Here is an 18,876-nt window from a genome sequence, read left to right on the forward strand (position 1 = left end):
CCCAGCACATCAGAGCCCCGAAAGGAGGCCGGGCCCAACCTGTGCGCAGCAGAAGCTGACAGAACCTCAGGGAAACAACTCACAGATTCACACAATGAAGACAGACATCTGGCCAGGAGGACCCGCGAGCCCACTCCTGAGGGCTCGCCAGGGGCACACAAGCAGGCCCGCCAGCATCTGTACCCTGGACCTGGCTTCCTCCAGGTGGGGGGGAGGAAGCAGAAGGGAGAGAAGGTGGGCCTTCCTTTGAAAATAAAACAAAATTCAATTTAAATAAACAAGCCCACTCAGAAGCAGGTTTTCCTGGGACAGAACGGAGTGTGAGCCTTTGTCAGCCCCTCGGTGCCGCCAGGCCTGCCTGAGGCACAGGAACACGATGTGGAGGGGACCCACTGGTTCAGCAGCCAACACAATGAGTAAGCACCTACTGTGTGTGAGGTAGTAATGAATCCCAACACAGATGCGCCTTTTAAGTCTAGATTGGTGATTCCTTTCTGCCCTTTACCAAATGCAGATCAACACCTGTTCTGTACCCGGTTAGGGCCCTCAGAACAGGTAAGTGACTTGCCCAGGGTCACAAGGCCGGAAAGTGGCAGAGGTGGGACCCAAGCCTTCTATCCCCTCATGCCAAGTTGCTTCTAGCAGGTACAAAGAGAGACAGAAGCCACGGCCTGTTCGGTGAGCTGTAGGCAAGGCCTTGGGTCTTCAGATACCACCTAAAAGACCTCCAGAAACGAGCAGTGTTTGGATCTTTCTGGGGCCCCAAGGCACACACTTAAGCATGGGGCCTGGCACACCGTAGGCACTTAATAAATGACTGCTGCAATGACATCCCCTGGCCCAAGGCCCCTGACTGTGACAGACTCAAGATTTCATCATGGTGGGGGCCAGCTCAGCCAATGCAAGCCCACTCCCCAGACAGCCGGCAGGAGCTCTGGAATCCTGGCTCCGCCCTTCGCCCTTCTCCTCCCACACACCTTTCATCTCTAGGTGACCTTTCCCATCCTCCATCCGGATTTGGACTTGAGTTCAAAAGCCATCTCTGCCACTTCCTACCTGCGCTACTGCCAGGAAAGCACCCAAACCTTCCAAACCTCAGTCTCCTCATCTGTAAAACGGAAAGCTGGACCTGACAGCATGCCCTCCATCTTCCCAAAGTCCTCCTTATCTCATGCCTTCTCTCTGGTCATCGTCACCTTCTCCTGTGCCTAGCTTGTTTGTACATCGTCGGGTGTATGGTGTCTCCCCCGTTAGACTGGGGGCTCCTTGAGGGCAGGGACCATCTTTTTGCCTTTCTGTATAGCCCCAGAAGCTTAGCTTAGTGCCTGGCACATAGTAGGTGCTTAATAAATTCGTGCTGACAGAGTGACTCCAAAGCTGGAGGATTTTCTCTCAGCCTTCTCCTCCCCTCTAGGTCCCTGTCTTGCCTTCCCTTCCCCCATCCTCCCATGTCACTGCTCAATCATGGGCACTGTGGAGGGGGCCCTGGCCCTGGTGCTGGAGCTGGTGCTGCCCTCTGTAGCACCCTGGTCCCTCAGCTCCGCACCTTCCTCCCAGCACCTCACACTCCACTCGATTCTAGCCACCCAAGGTCTAGTCCGGTCCTGAGGAGGCAGGGTCCCCCAGGGGAGAGTGCAGGAACCCAAGACTCAAAGATACTGCTACACTCACTAGCTATGGGGGTCCCTTAAACCCCCTGGGTCTCAGTTCTTACATCTGTAAAATGGGGATGATAATACCTGAAGGGGAGTAGGCGTGTCAAAGGCTCTGCAAACCTTAAAAAGCTCTAGCTATATAGGAGTTGTTACTGTCATCATTAGGCCTCCCCATCATTCAGAACCACTTCACGTCTCCCCCACAGCTCCCAGCTCTAACCACCCCCTCCCTTCAGCCTCTTCTCCCCGACTCGACTCGGTGTGCCTCCGTGCGCATTCCAGTCCAAACCCTCTCATCTCTCCCCGTTCTGCCTCAGACTCCTTCATGGTCTGGACTGACCCAGTCACATCAGGCATTTCAGCAATGCATCCTCCTCCACTCTGGACTTTCTCCTCTCGTCTCCTGAAAGAGGAGAAAATCTCTCCTCCCAGCTCATCCCTCACAATGCCCTGGGTGACCTGGAGTAAGTCCCTCCTCTTGTCTCTGTTCCCCGGCCTCTGTTTTCCAAGCCATAAAATAATGGGATTGGACTGGACGCTCTCTTTGGCCACACCACAGGCTCAGAAAAGTCCAATCCCCTCACTTTACAGAGGAGGGAACTGAGGCATAAAGGCATAAACCAACTTCAAGCTCCCCTGGGCTCATGAGAGGCCCCAGCTCACAAGGAACCCAAATGTGGCTTTCTTTGCCACTGCCTGCCTTTGGGAAAATGTTGTGTGCAGACACCAGCAGGGAGCCGCTGGGCCTTCCCAGGGTCCCGGCCTCCATGGGCCTCCCTGGCCATCCTGCTGGCAGGGAGGCCAAAGCACAGACCAAGAGAGGAGAGCCTTCTGACAAACAATGAGGGCCCGGTCCTGCAGTCGGATTGGTTTTCACTGGTCTGGTAAGGTATCTAGCACAGGGAACCAGAGAGGCCTCCTCAAGGAGATGAGAGGAGAGGCAGGGGACTGGACAAAAAGACCCCTCAGGTCCCTTTGGCCTTGGAGGGTCTATGCCTGGAATCAGTGCTGGGGGAGGGAGCGTCTCTAGGCACCACATGGGAAGGGAAAGAGTGGGGAAGGGAACATTCACTGCCTGTCAGGAGGCCTGGCCTTGGGAGGATCGCTCCCCCACCTCACTTTCCTCATCCACAGAATGAGGGGGAAGGAACCTTGGTTAAGGCCTCTCCCACCTCAAAAGTGTCTCTGAGGAGTGGTGAAAGGAGAAGGGTTACCTGCCCAGGGGCTTCCTGGGCCAGACCGATGGCCCCCACATTTCTCTGGCCCAGGCTGCTTTCCCCACCCCTGGCAGGGGCTGGGAGAGGCCTGAGGGAAAGCCCTGAGTATCACTAGGAGTTTCATAATCTGCTTCCTCACTACCTCTAATTTGTATCATGCTCCAAAACAAGAACAAGAAGCGCCCTGGGCAGACCTGTTCCACCGGACGAGCCCAGATGCACGACCCAGAGTTAAACCGGTCCAAGTGAACTGCGCTGCCTAGTGATTTCACCTCAGAGGTGGAAGGCCCTACAAGACCCCCACCCTCCTCTCAGGCGGGGCTCACTGATCAGAGGGCCTTTCAGAGGCTGTGGCTTTAAAGGGAAGGCTCCCTGCTGGAACAAGACTCCCTGTGAGCTCCACCTTTAGACCCAGGCTGCTGCTGGAGCCACTCCCTGAGAATCCCACAATGTCAACACGGGTAGAACCCAGAGCCCAGGAGACTCAGTCTCCCGGTGACTAGGCCTTCTGTGAGCAAGCTCCCCCACCCAGCCCCACCAAAGGCAGGCCTCTCTCCAAAGCTAAACTATAAATGCTTGTTCTAGAATCGTCCTCGACAAAAAGGGCCCGACTTGACGAGTCTCTGGGAACTGAAGCTCTCTGTTCTAAGGCCGCAGGTTCTCTCCCCACTCCCAATAGTAAGCCCCTGGAGGGCCCAGGCTGCACCTGGCTTAATAAGTGGCTAGGAGCCCCTGAGGGCTCGCCCTGCACTTATGGGAGGGTGTTTGCTGACTGACTGCTGCATGGTGGGGTAGGGGAGTCAGCTGCCGGGGGTGCCTCTGGCTCTGCCTCACCCTCCCTGACTCTCAGGCTGGCCACTTTAACCTCAGGGCCTCAGGATGATGAGAGGGTGGCCAGAAGATCCAGGAGCGCTTGTGAACCCAGGACGCAGGGTCGGCCCCCCTCCCCTAACACAGCAGGCCCGGGAAACCAAGCAAGGAGGGGCCATGCTTAAAAACCCACCTCCAAGAGAAGCTGGTTTGGTCACACTGTCCCGATCTAGACATGCTCACGGCCAGATTTCACCTACCCAAAGGGCGGCAAACTTAAGGACAGTGTCCACACCTCCCCCCAATAACAGAAATCCAAACGCCACCAAGTTACCAAGAAACAGGTCTAAGTGCCTGCCTTCCCACAGCTTACAATCTAAGTGACAGGAGATTCTTCCTTTCAGGTTTGCTAAAGGGACATGACATAGGTAATCTCCTGTGATCCTCCCAACAGCCCTTTCTGCACATGAGGAAATTGAGGCAGACAGAGGTGAAGTGACTTACTCAGGGTCACACAGCTAGTAACTGCGTGAGCCGCAATACGAACTGGGGTCTCCCAGACTCCCAGTCCAGGGCTTTCTCCCCTCCACTGCCAGGGGCATGTGGAGTGTGCAGGCCTGAGGAGTTGGAGGAGCAGTGGCATAAAAGCAGATCCTAGGACTGGATTTCCCCAAAAAGAAAAGACAATCCCTTTTAGGACAATGGTGGTCCTCACCCAGCAAGGGCTGCACTGGGAAAGCCCATCCAGAAGGCAGTGTCTGTCTGGCTCCCTCCCTCTCACACACAGCCACATGGCACAGGGGATTGGCTCTGGAGTCAAGAGGGCCTGGGTTCGAATTCCACCTTGCTACCTGCCAACCCTGTGCCCCTCCCCAGGTCTCAGCTTCCTTTTCTGGAAAACGAGAGAGGGGTGGCCCAGACAGGCTCTCAGGCCCCTTCCAACCCCAGATCCTGCATCCAGACCTTGAGGGGGGCCAAATGTAGGACGTCCTTTCCAGGAAGGCTGAAGAAAGCCCAGACCTACTTAGAACAGAGAGGCCAGAAAACCAACCTCTTTCTGCTGCCCCAGGAGCAGAGAGCAGAAGCAACATGGGGTGGTGGGGACCCAGCAGAAGAGGTGGCCTCTCTGGGTCTCTACTTTCTCCTCCCTAAAATGGGCTATCAGGCCCCTGACAGATATCACCTCCAGACTCTGGGTAGAAACAAAGGAGCCGATCCATGCTTCAGCTCTACACGGCTGTGCGAAAGGCCTGAGGGTGCTGTGTCAGTTACGGGTGCCAGGGCAAGTCTTTCCTTTATCTGGATGGGCCTCAGGCTCCTCACTGGTAAAATGAGGGCGCTGGATCTAGGTAGGCTGTGTGACCTGTTGGCCCAAGTTAAAAAAATGACCGACCTCTGACAGTCAGTAAGTAAGTGGAGGGTGGTGGGAGGTAGTCCCGGCCCTGAGCCCTGTGGCTGGCACCTCACCTGCCATGACCTGAGGCCCTTCCCAGCTCTACATCTGTGTTCTATGAACTGAATGCTGACAGGCCTCCCAAAGCTTGGCTCTGCTATTAACTACCTGCGTGACTCCCCTCTCTCTGGGCCTCAGTTTCCCTCTCTGCAAAGTGAGGGGGATGGCCCCCTGCACGGAACCAGAGTTAACAGGACAAGCTGAGTTAGTCAAGGGCCTGGGAGCCCATTTTGCAGAGGGGAAAGCAGAGGCCCGGAGAGACCGCCTCTTCTGCTTCGTTCCCACCACCCCGTGTTGCTTCCATTCCCTGCACCTGGTCTCTCAAGCTCCCCTTTTCTCTCTGAGACTGCTTTCTCTGGTGTAAATGAGGCACTGGGACAAAGTACCCAGCCAGCTCTAAAGACTAATTAAAGAGAGCTCCCCAGAGCCGGGCCTGTCCTCATCCTCATCCCCATCCCCCTCTGGGGGGGGAATAACCAATGGGAGAGGTGTGGCTTAGGGAAATGTTTGTCAAGGGCGAGGTTAGGGAGGCCAAGGCCTGGACAAGAGGAGATGTGGTCCCAAGACACCGGGGCACTCCCGCCCCAAAGTGGGTGAAAGTAAGAAGGGAAAGCCGGTGTGGCCAGGCCCAACAGACCTGGATTACCACGCCCAGTATCCACTCTGGCTAAGGATCCAGGGCTGGAACTGGGGTGGCCAGCAGTGTGGGAGAAGGTGTGGGGGGGGGTCACACACCCAGGCAGGAACAGGGAGAAGATGGCTCAGAAGAACAGAAGTCTTTTCTTCTAAGGCCAGGCCGTATGGCAGAAAGTGGCTGCTGGCCTTCTCCCTCCCCCCCCAGTCCTAATCATGGGTCATGATGGCCATCCCCCAGTCTCCAACGACACATTACCCTGCTACCTTCCCCCATGATCTCCCCTCAGTCATGTTTACCATCATGTTCTGGGACTTTCTCACCCACAAAACCTCATCCTGGAAGTTCCTGCATCTCACTCCTGAGACCAGAGCTTCAGCCCACCCACTCCTCTGCAATGCGCTGGGTCCGGTATCAGGCCTGGAACCTGCAGTCAGTCTTTGGTGGCTGTCCTCTCCAGGCCCCCAGCCGGAATCCCTCCCTCCTCTGGTCTCCAGCATGTGCGGGGTCCCCTAGCAGCCCAAGTAACTCGTGGTGAAAGTGAGGCTCCTTTCAGCTCACCTCGCCTGCCTCGATGCCCAAGAGCCGGCTTTCTTCCTCATCCCTCGGCCTTCCAAGGCGAGGCCCCCCTCACCCGGGGCCAGTCCCCTTCCAGCCCTCCTCCCCGTCCTCCTGGCTACTTCCCTTCGCCCTAAAAAACGCTCTAACGGGAAGCCCCCGCTACATGCCAGACCCTGGGCCAGCAGGAGGGGAGAAGCAGTCCTGCCCTCCGAGCCCCCGTTCTACCTGCACCCAGGGCTACCTGGGAGGACTCCCGTGGGGGGCTCATCAGCCACAGCTGCTGGCCCCGCCCAGACATAACTGAGGGCCCACTCACCCACGCACCCCAACGGGCAGGCCCCGGCTTCACATTTCCCTTTCCTAAAAACAAGTCGAAAAGTAACCTGACCCCCCCCCACCCCAACTTCCTCAAAGACTCTTCTCTACGTCTCTCACACCTACGGCCTCTACCGGCATGTGCACAATCCGGGCTCCAGGTTTGGGAGTCCGAAGATCTGGGTTCAAATTCTAGCTGTGTGCCCCTCCAGGCCTCAGTGTCCCCATCTGTCAAATGAAGATCTCCGCGGAAGGGCTCAGTCCTGTGCTCCGCCGCCCCAAGGACACGCAGGGGCCCCTTCCTCACCTAAGATCTCGCCTCTTACTTAGAGGACTCGGTAAATGTTAAGACGTCTCCACGTGGATGTGGGGGCGGCCGGCCTCCCTCTCCACGGCCCCCAAGCACGGGAGCGATCCCCGGACTGCGCCCTACCCCCAGCAGGGTCCCCCTCCCCAACTAGGCGCCGGCTCTGGGGTGCCTCCAGCAGCGCTCGGGGCTGGGCATCCCGGCACTGGGCATCGCCCCGACGGCCGAGGCCGGGGTCGGCACCAGATCGCCCCCACCCCGGGCAAAGGGGCACCGACTCCTGTCAACTTGGATCCCCGCAAAAGCGCCGCTGAAACGGGGCCGCCCCCGGCCCCGGCGCTCGTGGCGTGACAGCTGCACGTGGGGGGCGGGAGCCGGGGGAGCGGCGCCGGGGGGCGAGGCTCCGTGGGCGTGGGGACCGCCGCGGGGCCGGACAGAGGCAGCAGAGCAGACCGCTGCTCCGGACCGCCGCGGGGGAGGGGGAGAGGGAGGGGTAGCGGAGGGGGCAGGGCGGACCGGGGGGGGGGGGGGCGCGCAGGCGCAGTCGCGGCCGCCACTCACCGTCGATGTCCCCCAGGGTGAGCTCGTCCCCCAGCTCCGTGAGGGTGTCCATGGTCTCCAGAGCGCCCAGCTCGCCGCCGCTCGCCTCCATCTCCCGGCTCTGCACGCCGAGCTCTCGGCTCCCGCCCGGTCCTCAGCGAGACGCGGAGGCGGCGCCGCCGCGGCCGCCGCCCATGTCCCCAAGCTCTGTCCCAGTCGGACACCGCCTCACCGGTCAACACCAGCCGCCGCCATGTTCGCGCGGCCCCAGGATGTCTCGGGGAGGGGGCGGGGCCTCGCGGGCGGGGTTCCCCGGGCCCGCCCCCTGCCGGCCCCGCCCAGCGGCCGCGCGCTCCGTTGTTTGTTGTCAGTGAGACCAGGTTGGCAGCGGCCAATGGGCTGGCGGCGCGGCGCGTGGGGTGATGGTGCGTCACCGATCAGCAGCTCCTATTTGCATGGCCGGACCCCGCCCTCTTCTGGAACCACCCTCCCATCCCCCCCGCAGCGAATCAGAGCGGGAAGCGGCTGGGGCTCGGCCGTCCGCCCCCGCCCGGCTTTAAAGGGGCCGCTCCGCCTTCTCCTCCTACCCCACGCGGCAGCGTGAGCTCAGCGCTCCTTCTGCTCCCACGCTCCGTGCACCCCGCCCTCCTCGCCCCTCCCCCTCCCCAGACCCCAGTGAAGATGGGATACGCCCGTAGCTCGTCTTGGAAACCGGCAGTCCTTTGCCCCTCCCCCGCGAGTCGTACACCTGCCAGGCGGTGGCTACCTGGGCGGACCGCGGGTCGGGGCATGGTGTCATGGGGGGCTCCCGCCCACCAGGCTTCCAGCCCCAGCCCCGCCACTCCTCGCGGGGGACCCGGGACCGGGCACTTTCCTCATCTGTAAGATGGGGACAGTGAGTCACTAACCCCTCCAAATGCGCCAGGTTTTCTTTGTAGCCCTGCTAGGGGCCTCGGGGGTCCCAGATCGAGCGGAGCTGAACCCTAACGCGGGCCGACGGAGCTGATGGGTTCAAGTGCAGATGGAGGCCCCTTTGGGGCGTGGGGGGCTTGGGCAACGGGGGAGACAGACGGCTTTGCTCGACGCTGCGTATTTGTTACGGGTTCGTGCATTGGATTTCTCCGGGGGGGGGGAAGGGGATGCCGACCTGAAACTAACATAGCATTGATTACCTGGAGGGAAAAAAAAAGATGGGGTGCAAATCGGGACGAACCCCGGTTTTCGAAAACCCCTCCCAACTCGGTGTTATTTTCAGAGGCACAGAATTTGGGTCAGAGCGCCCTCGGGGACCTTCTAGTCCAGCCAGACCCAGAAAAGCAGTCTCCGATGTAACGGCCGACAAGTGGTCATCCGTCATCCATCCTCCCTTGGGTGGGAGAGAGCGAGCCCGGGACTTCTGGGGCAGCTCGCTCGTGCTAACCAGGTTTTCATGACTTGGAGCCTAAATCTGCCTCTTTGCACCGTCCCTTCAATACTCCTGGTTCTGATTTGTGGGGCCCAGCTCTGCCCCGAAGCCCTGGGGCTAAGCTGCCTCCCTCAACAGGTTCATAGGATGTTGAAAGTAAGGGACACACGCAAATGAAGAGGATCGGCATCTGAATGGGGCTTGGTTATAGTGGGCCCCCCAGGGCCCCTTGGAGAGCCGAAGCATCCCATGGCCATAAAGGCTGTGAAGAGGAGAACTGGGCATCGAACCCATATCTCCCATTCAGAACTCGACTACTCTTTGCCATTCCTATTAAAAGAGATTGTGTGATGCCCTTAACAAAGATTCAGCGTCACTATAATAGCAGATAGAGTCTTCTTCTTCAAGTCCCCAGATCACTGATCATTCCCTATTTTGCTGGAAGGAAAGAAGAGAAGGAGGAAGTAAGAGAGGGAAGGAGAAAAGAAGGAAAGGGAGGGAGGAAGGAAGGAAAGAAGAAAAGGAGAGAGGGAGGAAGGAAGAAAGAAGGGGGGAGGAAAGGAAGAAGGGAGGCAGGAAAGGAATAGGGGAGAGAGGAAGAGAGAAGAGTGGGAGGAAAGCAGGAGAAAACAAGCATTTATTAAGTACCTACAACATGCTTGGCTTTGTGCTGAGTGCTTTACAAATGCCCCACTTGAAAAAGGAAGTTTCAGAGAAACTTCAGAATAATTATATGAACTGATTCACAGTGAAGTGAGAACCAGGACAATGTGTACAGCAAGCACTGCCCTGTAAAGACCTAAGAACTCTGATGAACCAATAACTAACCACAATTTCAGAATCCCGGAGATGAAGCATTCTCCCGCTCCTGACCACTGATGGCCTGGGGGCAGTGTGCCCTTGGCCAACGTGCAAATCTTGTTTTGCTTGACTCTGTGTTGTTGGAGGTTCAATTTTGAAGAGGGCCAGTGACAGCACAGGTGATATCTTGACTTGCTCATAAATTGGATTTAAGAGAGGCAGTTCGGCAAAGGCCTCAGTCTCACTCTCTCTTCCTGAGTCATCACAGTCCAGGGGCCAGACAAAAGTCAGGACCCCTGGCGACGGCCCAGGATGCAATAGGTGACCGTGGAGTCTTCAGTGTCTGACCCAGCTCTAAGCCGCCTTCGGCCATTGGAACAAAATGTTCTCACCCACCCATTCCACCAGGAAGTCTTCATATGCCTGGGGTAGACACTCCCCGCAACTCACCCACAGACCTGAGGCCTGTCAGTTGCCCTCAGCCTGAGTTAGCCCATCTGCTGAGACAGTTTATGGAGTGTGGCGGCTGTGTTACAGCTTCTTGGAACCGCAAATTAGAGTGGGGTGAACATGAAGGCTGGATGAAACCCAAGGTGCTGCTCCTGCCTGAGTACCCCATTCGTTCTATAGATTTGTTACGAGACTGTTTTTCTTTTCTTTTTTCAGTGGGGGGAGGTAAGGAGAAAAAAATAAATGCTTGATAATTGAAAAAAATTATTTTAAAATATGCTTGGTTTGATGCATTTGATTACCCACTGTTATGATGCAATGTGGTATCATGAAAACTCAGGCTGGATTTGGAACCAGTGGCCCCCCCACCCCCAGTCTAAATCTTGATTCTGACACTGTGTAACCCTGGGCAAGTCACTTTGCCTGCCTGGGCCTTGGTTACCTCCTCTGTGAAAGCAGGGAGGCTGACCTGGCTGATCCCCAAGGGCATTTAGAGAGGAAGGCTGCTAACAGGCTCTCCCCCTTTCTGGGCCCCAAAGGTGGGGATGGCAGGTCTCCAGCTTCCCTCCCAGCTCCCACAGTCCAGGTTCTAGAGAGGAATACTGCACGGAAGTTCCTTCTCTCTCTATTTCCCTCCCCAGCATTTGGAAACATCATTTCTCTCCTTTCCTCATGGCTCCTTCTGCCCAACCCACCTCGGCATCTCCTGGTACCCCCTTCTGCTCTTCCTCCTGAACACATACCCCCTAAGCTCCCTGGCTCCAGACTGGAGGGGTGCAGATCAGTCCCCTCCTGTGTGATGTGGGGCTGGTCCCCTTCCCTCTCTGGGCCCCCGCTGAAGAACAAGGGAACGGGTCTGGCCCATTCTAGATCCAGCCTGCTCTGAGTCCTGAGTCAGGGCCCCGCCAAGGCTCTGACAGGATTCTGCCTCTGGCCAATGGCAGGACAGCCCTCAGAGGAACCGCTTTCATGCCACCAGCTTTATTTTCTTCACAAGTGCAGGTGTCAATTTTCCCATTTTGCAGATAAGGAAACTGAGGTCTACAAAGGTGAAGGACTTTAGGCCTGGTCAAGAACAGAGAAGCAGCGCAGCTGAGGAATAGTGTGGGAGACTTGGAGTCAGGACAGCCTGGGTTCAAATTTGCCTCTGGCCCTTAAGGGCTGTGTGACTCTAGGCAAGGCATTTAAATTCATTGAGCCCCAGTATCTTCTGTAAAATGGGGGTGTTGAAGTACTTTTTGGCTCAAAATCCACAGCCATCTACATGCCCAGACACATAATGCATATATACATATGTATGTCATAGATGATAATTTTTAAATACAGTGTGTCCATATAATGACCCTATGACTCCAGGCCCTACCACCAGGCTTCCACTGAAAGCCCATGAACCTCCAAGACAATCTCTGATCTGGGAAGGGGTCAGCAAAGAACCCCAACTAACTTGGTACTTGCTACTTGGGTGACCCTGGGCAGGTCACTTATCCTCTGCGCCTCAGTTTCCTCCTCTGTAAAACAATAGAGCTAGACTTGATGGTCACCAGTGGGGTCTCGGTCTGTGAGCCCAAAATCATCCCACGCTCTTCTCCTCCCACCTTCCCCTGAAATACTGACTGAGCAGAAAACAACTGCCTCGGACCCTCTAGGACCCAAGCAGGGCACTGGTCTGGGAGATGGTGCCATTCCCTCCCCTCCCCCGGCATTCCGTCAACCTCAGCCCCTCCCCCTCAAAACCTACCACCCCCTTTCCCCACCTTAATCGAGGACACCCACGACTTAGACTTTAGAAACCATCCCACCCTCTCATTTTGCACAGAAGGAATCTGAGGCCCTGTGACTTACTCACCCCCGTCACCTGGTCACCCAGGCAGCAGAACCAGGAAATACACACAGGTCCTCTGACTCCCCCAAAAACAGCACCTTTCACTATGGGTCCCGTTGCAGAGTCCGATCCCTGGGGAACCCAAGGGCATCTCCCACCAGGGTGGCCCCTCAGTCCCAAGGACACTTTCTGAGCTCTGGCACTGATCACAAATTCCTGGAGGGCACTAACCAAGCAATCCCAGATCTCTGCATCCCAGAGCACCTAGGCTTGGGTCATGCCTGGGTGGACACAGTCCTTCGAGAAGGAGCTTTCCTGGACCCTGAACTTGGGTTTTGTGTAATTTGTATCCTTTGTAAACTTAAGTATTTTATTTGTAAAAACCAGATTCTGAGAAGGGCTCCATTGATTTTACCAGACTGTCAGAGAAGTCCATACCCCAAGAAGGATTAGAACCTGGGTCTAATCCCACCTCCTTCACTTTACAGATAGGAAAACTGAGTCCTAGCCTGTAAGTGAGTTGTGTAAGCACTGGGCCTCAAACCCAGATCTCCTTGACCATGAGGAGCAGAGTTTGAGAGGGAAGGGCCCTTAAACTCAGTACAAATTCCTCTGTCCAGGTGAGGAAACTGAGGAAGGGATCTGCCCAAGGCCACCCCAAAAGCAGCATCGGCCTTTGCTGGGCTGGGCTCTCAGCTCCCAAGCTCCAGCTCAGCCACTGCCCCTCAGGCTCACCAAACTTTTGAAGACAGTCTGGCTCTTTAAGGCCAAAGGTCACTGGTAAATTCCTAGAGGTGGCCTCAGCACTTCAGACTCCCTCTTCAGAACCTCTGGGCTGTCTGGCCCAGTGGAGATCTTTTCCAATCTGCAAGGCCCCCTCCCACCATGCACTTGCGGGCTCCAAGATCCAAAAATCCAACCCTCTTCATTTTATAAAGGAGAAAACCGCGGCTCAGGGAGCTCGGGACTTCATCTGGTCATAGTGAACACCCTCCAAGGGGCAAATGCTCTTTTCCGTAGGTTATGTGGGGTCACCCAATTAGATCGAAAAGTCCTGGGGTTGTTGTGTACTCCCTGAAATCTTGAGCACTCAGAACCGCCGCCTGACACCAACTTCTTTGCCTCCCGGACCCCTTCTCCATTTTTAAAAACTGGAAGGAAAATCCAAGTTAGATTGTGAGCCCCTTGAGGACAGAGGCGTTTCTGGCCTTTCTTTGTATCGAGCACACAGTAGGTACTTAATAAGCAATGATGGATTGACTGCCTAGCTTTCAGAAGAGATTAGTGAAAATGATCTAATTTTTTTTCTCATCAAAGTTCCCATGAACTTCTGTGAAATCTATTCCCCGGGCCCCTGAGGGGTCTATGCACTTCAGGCCAAGCCCCCCTGCCCTGGACAGTAAGCTGCCTGAAGGGCAGGGCTGCTGTTTCTCATCTTTGCATCCTGGGTACCATGCACACAGTAGGGGCTTAATAAAACATTTGTTGGATAGAACCAAGCTGCCGCCTACACGCTTCATTCTTTTGCTGAATAAAGACTTATTAAACATGCTGCGGGCCAGGCAGTGTGTGAGGTGCTAGGCGTATGGAGACCAGCCTCACCAGTTGGACAAACACCACAGAAGCTCCAGGTCCCTCCACGGGCCACCCTGAGGATTATGGTGCTTATGCCCTCCCTCTCCCTTTGCCTTCAAAAGCATCTCCAGGTAGCGCCTCTGCCCCAGGATTCCTGGAACCATCCCCACCCCTCCCTGATCTACCATCAGGGGCCAGGGATGTATCTAAAGAGGTGGCTTATTTTATTGTCTTTGCAAAAGGGGCTGGTGGCTCATTTGGCAAGACACGGTGGTGCCCGGGACCCAGCAGGCGCCCTGTCTTGGCGAGGGGATGCCAGGCTGAGGCCCCAGCCTGGATCACTTCGGTCCAGGATGCCCCACCCACTTCTTTGGTTGGCAGAGTGAGACTTTCTGCAGGGAGAAATGGGCTTCTTAAGGTCCTGGGCTTGAAAGGGGCAGCATGGGGCCCTTCTGGTGTGGAGTCCTCACTCCCCCAGGGACCTCTGGTCCTCACTTCAAGTTGAAGTGCTCTTTCTCGGCTGTCTGCCCCCTTGGGAAGCAGTGGGATGCCTGAGTCCCCAGGTGGGGGCCAGGAGGTCCTCCATCCACCTGAGGTAAGAGGCAGTCTCCAAAAGCAGGGGAGCCCGTCCTTCACACACCATCCCCTCCTCTTCTGGAAGCCTAGCCCTGCCAGTCTGGGAGCAAGCCCCGGGCTATAACTCCGACTGGGAGCGAGAGATTCGGGGGCCCTTCCGGATCTCCTTCCGTTTCTCCTCTTTCCTCCGGCGCCGCTCCTCTTCCTTCAGGGCCTTCTGGAAGGGGTCAGTACCCTGGAAGGACTACCAGTGGAAAGAAGAGGTGGTCAGCTTCGGGGCTGACCCCTGGACTTCCCCTCCTGAGAAGAGGCTGGGCTTATTAACGCCAGTAGCCTTCCCCAAAGGAAGCGAGGCAGACAGGCCCCCCCAGCGGCACCCCTGGGGTGAAGCCCCGCTCTGTCACACACTGGGCCAGTCACCAACCCTCTCTGGGCTCTGGGCAATTCTCAAGGACCAGCAGCTACAGAGAAGGTCCAGCCCTGGTTTGGTGGAGGGATGCCCTCCTGCGGGAGCTCTCCACGAAGTCACAGCTCCCTCACTATCCCCTATTCAGGGGGCTTTAACCTGAAGGGAACTGGAGTCAATGAACTCTCTTTTTTTAAAAAATAATTCTCTCGGCCCCTCCCCACCCTCACTCCCCCACAGCCCACATGGGAGGGCAAGCCTGGCCCGACAGCCCAGTACACAAGTCCCGCCCCCCCCCACTCACCTCTGAGTGGTCTGTTGTAAAGGGGTTCCTGTAATCTGGGGATCTCTCACCAATCCCCAGCTCCTGAACCATCTGACGGTCACAAGAACAAACGAGCATCATTAAGTCTGTCTGCCTCAGTTTACCTGCCCTCTCTTCTGCTCCCATCTGTGGGCCCATCTCTCCCCTTCTGACTTGATTCAAGTGAAGATGTTCCTAAAAGATCCCCAGCCCTAAAAGTGGCCCCTCAACTCAGGTGACCCTCCCCATTTATCTATTAAAATCTGCACATCCATGAATACAAAGGATAAAGAAGTGAGGGAAGGGGTGTAGGCCCAGCAAGTAAATGCAGGATGATAACCCTAATAAGCTTGGGGGAGGGAGGCTGGAAGGCGGGGGAAGGCCAGGGGAGCAGGGCCCAGGGATCCCAATAGGGGAGGGGAGAGGTGCTAAAGGGACAGGCCTGAGACCCAGGGGTGGGGATCAGAGTGGGGAGGGGCCAAAGGGACAGGCCTGAGACCCAGGGGTGGGGATCAGAGGGGGAGGGGCCAAAGGGACAGGCCTGAGACCCAGGGGTGGGGATCAGAGGGGGGAGGGGCCAAAGGGACAGGCCTGAGACCCAGGGGTGGGGATCAGAGGGGGGGGGGGCCAAGGGGACGGGCCGGAGACCCGGGGGGGGGGAGCGGGGGGGGAGGGGCTCACTCCAGCTGAGAGGAGGGGACAGAGGGCACCAGAGGGCAGGGAAGCTGGGCCAGGCAGCAGAAGATGTTCTAGGCCCAGGAGCCTAGACTCGTCCGTGCAGGCAGAGCCCAGCCAGGGGCCTCCAAGCAGAGTCTGCACCTAGTAAACGTACACTGGGAAGCATCATGGGGCAATGGAAATGGTTCTAGGCTTGGGGTCAGGACACGGGTTCGAATCCCAACCCTGACATTTACCGGCTCTGTGACTTCAGGCAGGTCATAGGATCTCACAGCCTAGGGCCAGGAAGGCCCTCAGAGGCCACCCTGTCCAACCTCCTCATTGTACAAACAAGGAAACTGAGGCACAGAGAGGGAAGGTGACTTGCCCAGAATCCCACAGCTAATAAATAGCAGAAGTCCTTCCATAAGAGGCAGGAAGGCCACCGCTGCGGGAGGCAGGGACCTGGGTTCGAATCACAGCTAGTAATTAGCAGAGGTCAAACACAGACTCCTTATCTTCCCACCTGTTCTTTGCCTTTAGCTCTCAGTCTCCTCATCTGTAAAATGGGGACTGTGGTAGAGCCAGGATTTAGCCCTTACGGCACCAAACAAATCCAAGCTTTATTAGCCGCTGCATGCGTGACTCCAGACCTGAGCTGGGAGAGAGGCCAGTCATGCCCCTCGATTCCACGTCCCGCAGCAGAAGGGATGAGGAGGGAGAGGAGGAGACTGGGGTCAAAGGAGACCCAGAATTGGGGGGAGGGGCTGGATCCTTGGGTGATGCAGGGAAGGGGCCCCTGGATAAGCCCACGTGGTGGAGAAGATGGCGGTCTGGGCCCCACCCCCCCGCCCCGACTCACCAGGCCCAGAAGCTGGGAGTAGGTGCCCTGGTCAAAGACGCCCGTTTGGTTGCAGAAGCTGATGCCCCAGCGAATGAGATGGTTCCAGTTGGAATTTCGGTCAAAGTAGTGATGGACGATCTTAGGAAAGCGGAGCACGACGTCGCCGAAGAAGGCAGTGTTCTCCACCACGTGGGAGAATGCTGGCAGAAGATGTCGGGGTAAGTGCCACCCCCTCCTTTCCAGGACCCCCTACACCTCCTGATGCTTGGACCCACGGTCTCCTCCAGGCTGGCTCAACCCAGGAATACAAGAAGCGTCACAGGCCCTTCTATGAAGGGTTCAAATTCTGGCTCTGGCACTCAGTGACCTTGGGCCAGTCCCTTAAATTCTCTGGGCCTCAATTTCCTCATCTGTAAAAATAGGGGCTTGGAGGGGTAGCTAGGTGGTGCAGTGGATAGAGCACCAGCCCTGGAGTCACGAGGACATGAGTTCAAAACTGACCTCAGATGCTTACTAGCTAGCTGTGTGACCCTGGGCAAGTCACTTAACCCCCATTGCCTCTTAAAAAAAAATGGGGGCAGCTAGTTGGTGCAGTGGATAGAGCACTGGCCCTGGAGTCAGGAGGACCTGAGTTCAAATCTGACCTCAGACACTTACTAGCTAGCTGTGTGAACCTGGGCAAGTTATTTAACTCACATTGCCTCTTGAAAAAAAAAAATGGAGGCTTGGCTTGAATGACCTCCATGGTCTCTTTGGGCGTAAGCCTGCGTTCCTCTGCGCCCCTCTGTGCTCCTCTATGCCCCTCTGCGCCCCTCTATGCCCCTCTGCGCCCCTCTATGCCCCTCTGCGCTCCTCTATGCCCCTCTGTGCCCCCGTGCCCCTCTGCGCTCCTCTGTGCTCCTCTGCGCTCCTCTATGCCCCTCTGCGCCCCTCTATGCATGCGTGGCAGAAAGAGCCCTGCGGGCGAGGCAGAGGGCGTGGGTTTGAATCTCAGCTCCGCTCTTTCCAGTGCTGCTTGGGTCACCTCCTTTCAGAGCCTGCATCAAAGCTTCCACCAGAACCACCAGAACCAGCCGTTCCTGAGAGAGGTCCAGAAACTCCAGCGGCAGAACCCTGGCCCAACGAGCCCCGGTGCTGCCCCGAAGCTGCTGCTGGTGCAGACAGAGGCAAACTGCACGTCCAGCCTTCTGGGCCTGAGACTCGCAGGATGTAGCACGGGAGGGGAGTAAGGGCCTATCACCTCCTTGGTGGCGGGTGGCAAGGCTTTCTTAGTACTGCTATCCCCACGGAGGTGGCTTCCTACTCCACCTAAGTGTAGGGCCAGTCCTGGGAGAGGGCGTCACACCCCGCAGTATCTTGGGCTCCTGGATCCAGAGCTCCATAGGCCCTCAAAGGTCATCTAATCTAACCCCCCCCATTTCACTGAGAAGGAAACTGAGCCCTAAAGAGAGGCCATAGGGCAGAACCTAGATCTAACTCCAAGAGCAGGGCCTTTTATTATACATCCAACTATTTAAATGGGGCGGCTAGGTGGTGCAGTGGATAGAGTGCTGGGCCTGGGGTCACGTAGTTCTGCTTTCAAATTCTGCCTTAGACACTAGCTTGTCTGACCCTGGGCAAGGCGCTTCACTCTGTTTGCCTCAGTTTCCTCATCTGTAAAGTGAGCTGGAGAAGGAAATGGCAAACCAGCCAGTATCTTTGCCAAGAAAACCCCAACGGGGTCACAAGGACTTGGGCACAACTGAAACAACTCAACAACCAAACTATTTTTTTAAACGCCCCATATTCCCTCCTTGGCTTCCGCTGGTTCTCATCCATTTAAAATAAATTTCAAAACGATCTGCTGCCGCGGCTGTCTCAGCAGACAAACGCCCCCTCCGAGGCACCCTGTCTCAGGCCTCTCCAGCGCACTCCTGTATTCCAGTTATGCACACTGGCCTTTTATTCCATCTCACTCCTGCCGGACTGCAAGGTCCCTGAGCTCGAGACACACAGTGGGAGCTTTGTAAGTGGCCCTGGCTGGAGGGTCCTGGACACAGCCCCGCCCGGCAGCTGTACAGCCCGGCAGATGGGCACCTTGGGGAGTCCATCACGGCTGCTCTGCTGAGGATGGGGAGCTAGGGACACCCGGTCCCAGCACAACAATGGCAGTACCACCTGCCGCCTCTCGGTGCCTGGGATTGAGAGCTCCGTGTGTCAGGCCCCAGGAAGCAGGACCCCCACCATTCCTGCTCCCAGGAAGCTTGGAAGGAAGGCACCCCGCCCACCCCAGAGATGAATCCAAGAAGCTAAGCTCGAAAGCTCAAGGAAGGGCCTGGGACCAGGGAGCTGGGAACCCCTGAACAGAGAACAGAACCAGGCTCAGAATTTCTTCACTGGGTGGCCCCACTTAACCATGCTGAACCTCCTCCGGGAAATGGGTACAACATGACTTGCCCAGCCACCTCCAGTGCTGCTGTGAAGAAATCTTTCTATAAAACTTAAAGCAAAAAAAAAACAAAAAAAAAAACAAAAGCCCGGGGGGATGGACACAGGGGCCACCCC

General features: G+C 56.7%; 2 protein-coding genes across 5 annotated transcripts in view; both read right to left on the reverse strand.

Moving 5' to 3' along the window:
• SREBF2 (sterol regulatory element binding transcription factor 2) overlaps positions 1-7,674 on the reverse strand; it is a 46,062-nt gene extending 38,388 nt beyond the window's left edge. Inside the window, exon 1 of one of the 2 annotated variants that reach the window (XM_027872709.1) lies at positions 7,514-7,674. In XM_027872709.1, the coding sequence (XP_027728510.1) occupies positions 7,514-7,604 (91 nt within the window). In that variant the 5' untranslated portion in view covers positions 7,605-7,674. Of the gene's footprint in view, positions 1-6,952; positions 7,031-7,513 lie in introns of those variants that run through there. The other variant, XM_027872717.1, reaches the window with a different exon arrangement.
• A 6,072-nt stretch (positions 7,675-13,746) lies between these two features.
• The window catches only part of CCDC134 (coiled-coil domain containing 134), a 14,281-nt gene continuing 9,151 nt past the window's right edge, over positions 13,747-18,876 (reverse strand). For 2 of the 3 annotated variants that reach the window (XM_027873303.1, XM_027873295.1), the window contains exons 5-8: positions 16,351-16,532; positions 15,513-15,650; positions 14,832-14,903; positions 13,747-14,365 (exon numbers count right to left, since the gene is read on the reverse strand). In XM_027873303.1, coding sequence (XP_027729104.1) covers positions 14,240-14,365; positions 14,832-14,903; positions 15,513-15,650; positions 16,351-16,532 — 518 coding nt within the window. In that variant the 3' untranslated portion in view covers positions 13,747-14,239. The remainder of the gene's footprint in view (positions 14,366-14,831; positions 14,904-15,512; positions 15,651-16,350; positions 16,533-18,876) is intronic. The other variant, XM_027873312.1, reaches the window with a different exon arrangement.

This window comes from Vombatus ursinus, unplaced genomic scaffold (genome assembly GCF_900497805.2).
Source record: "Vombatus ursinus unplaced genomic scaffold, bare-nosed wombat genome assembly UNPS02003292.1, whole genome shotgun sequence".
NCBI lineage: Eukaryota > Metazoa > Chordata > Mammalia > Diprotodontia > Vombatidae > Vombatus > Vombatus ursinus.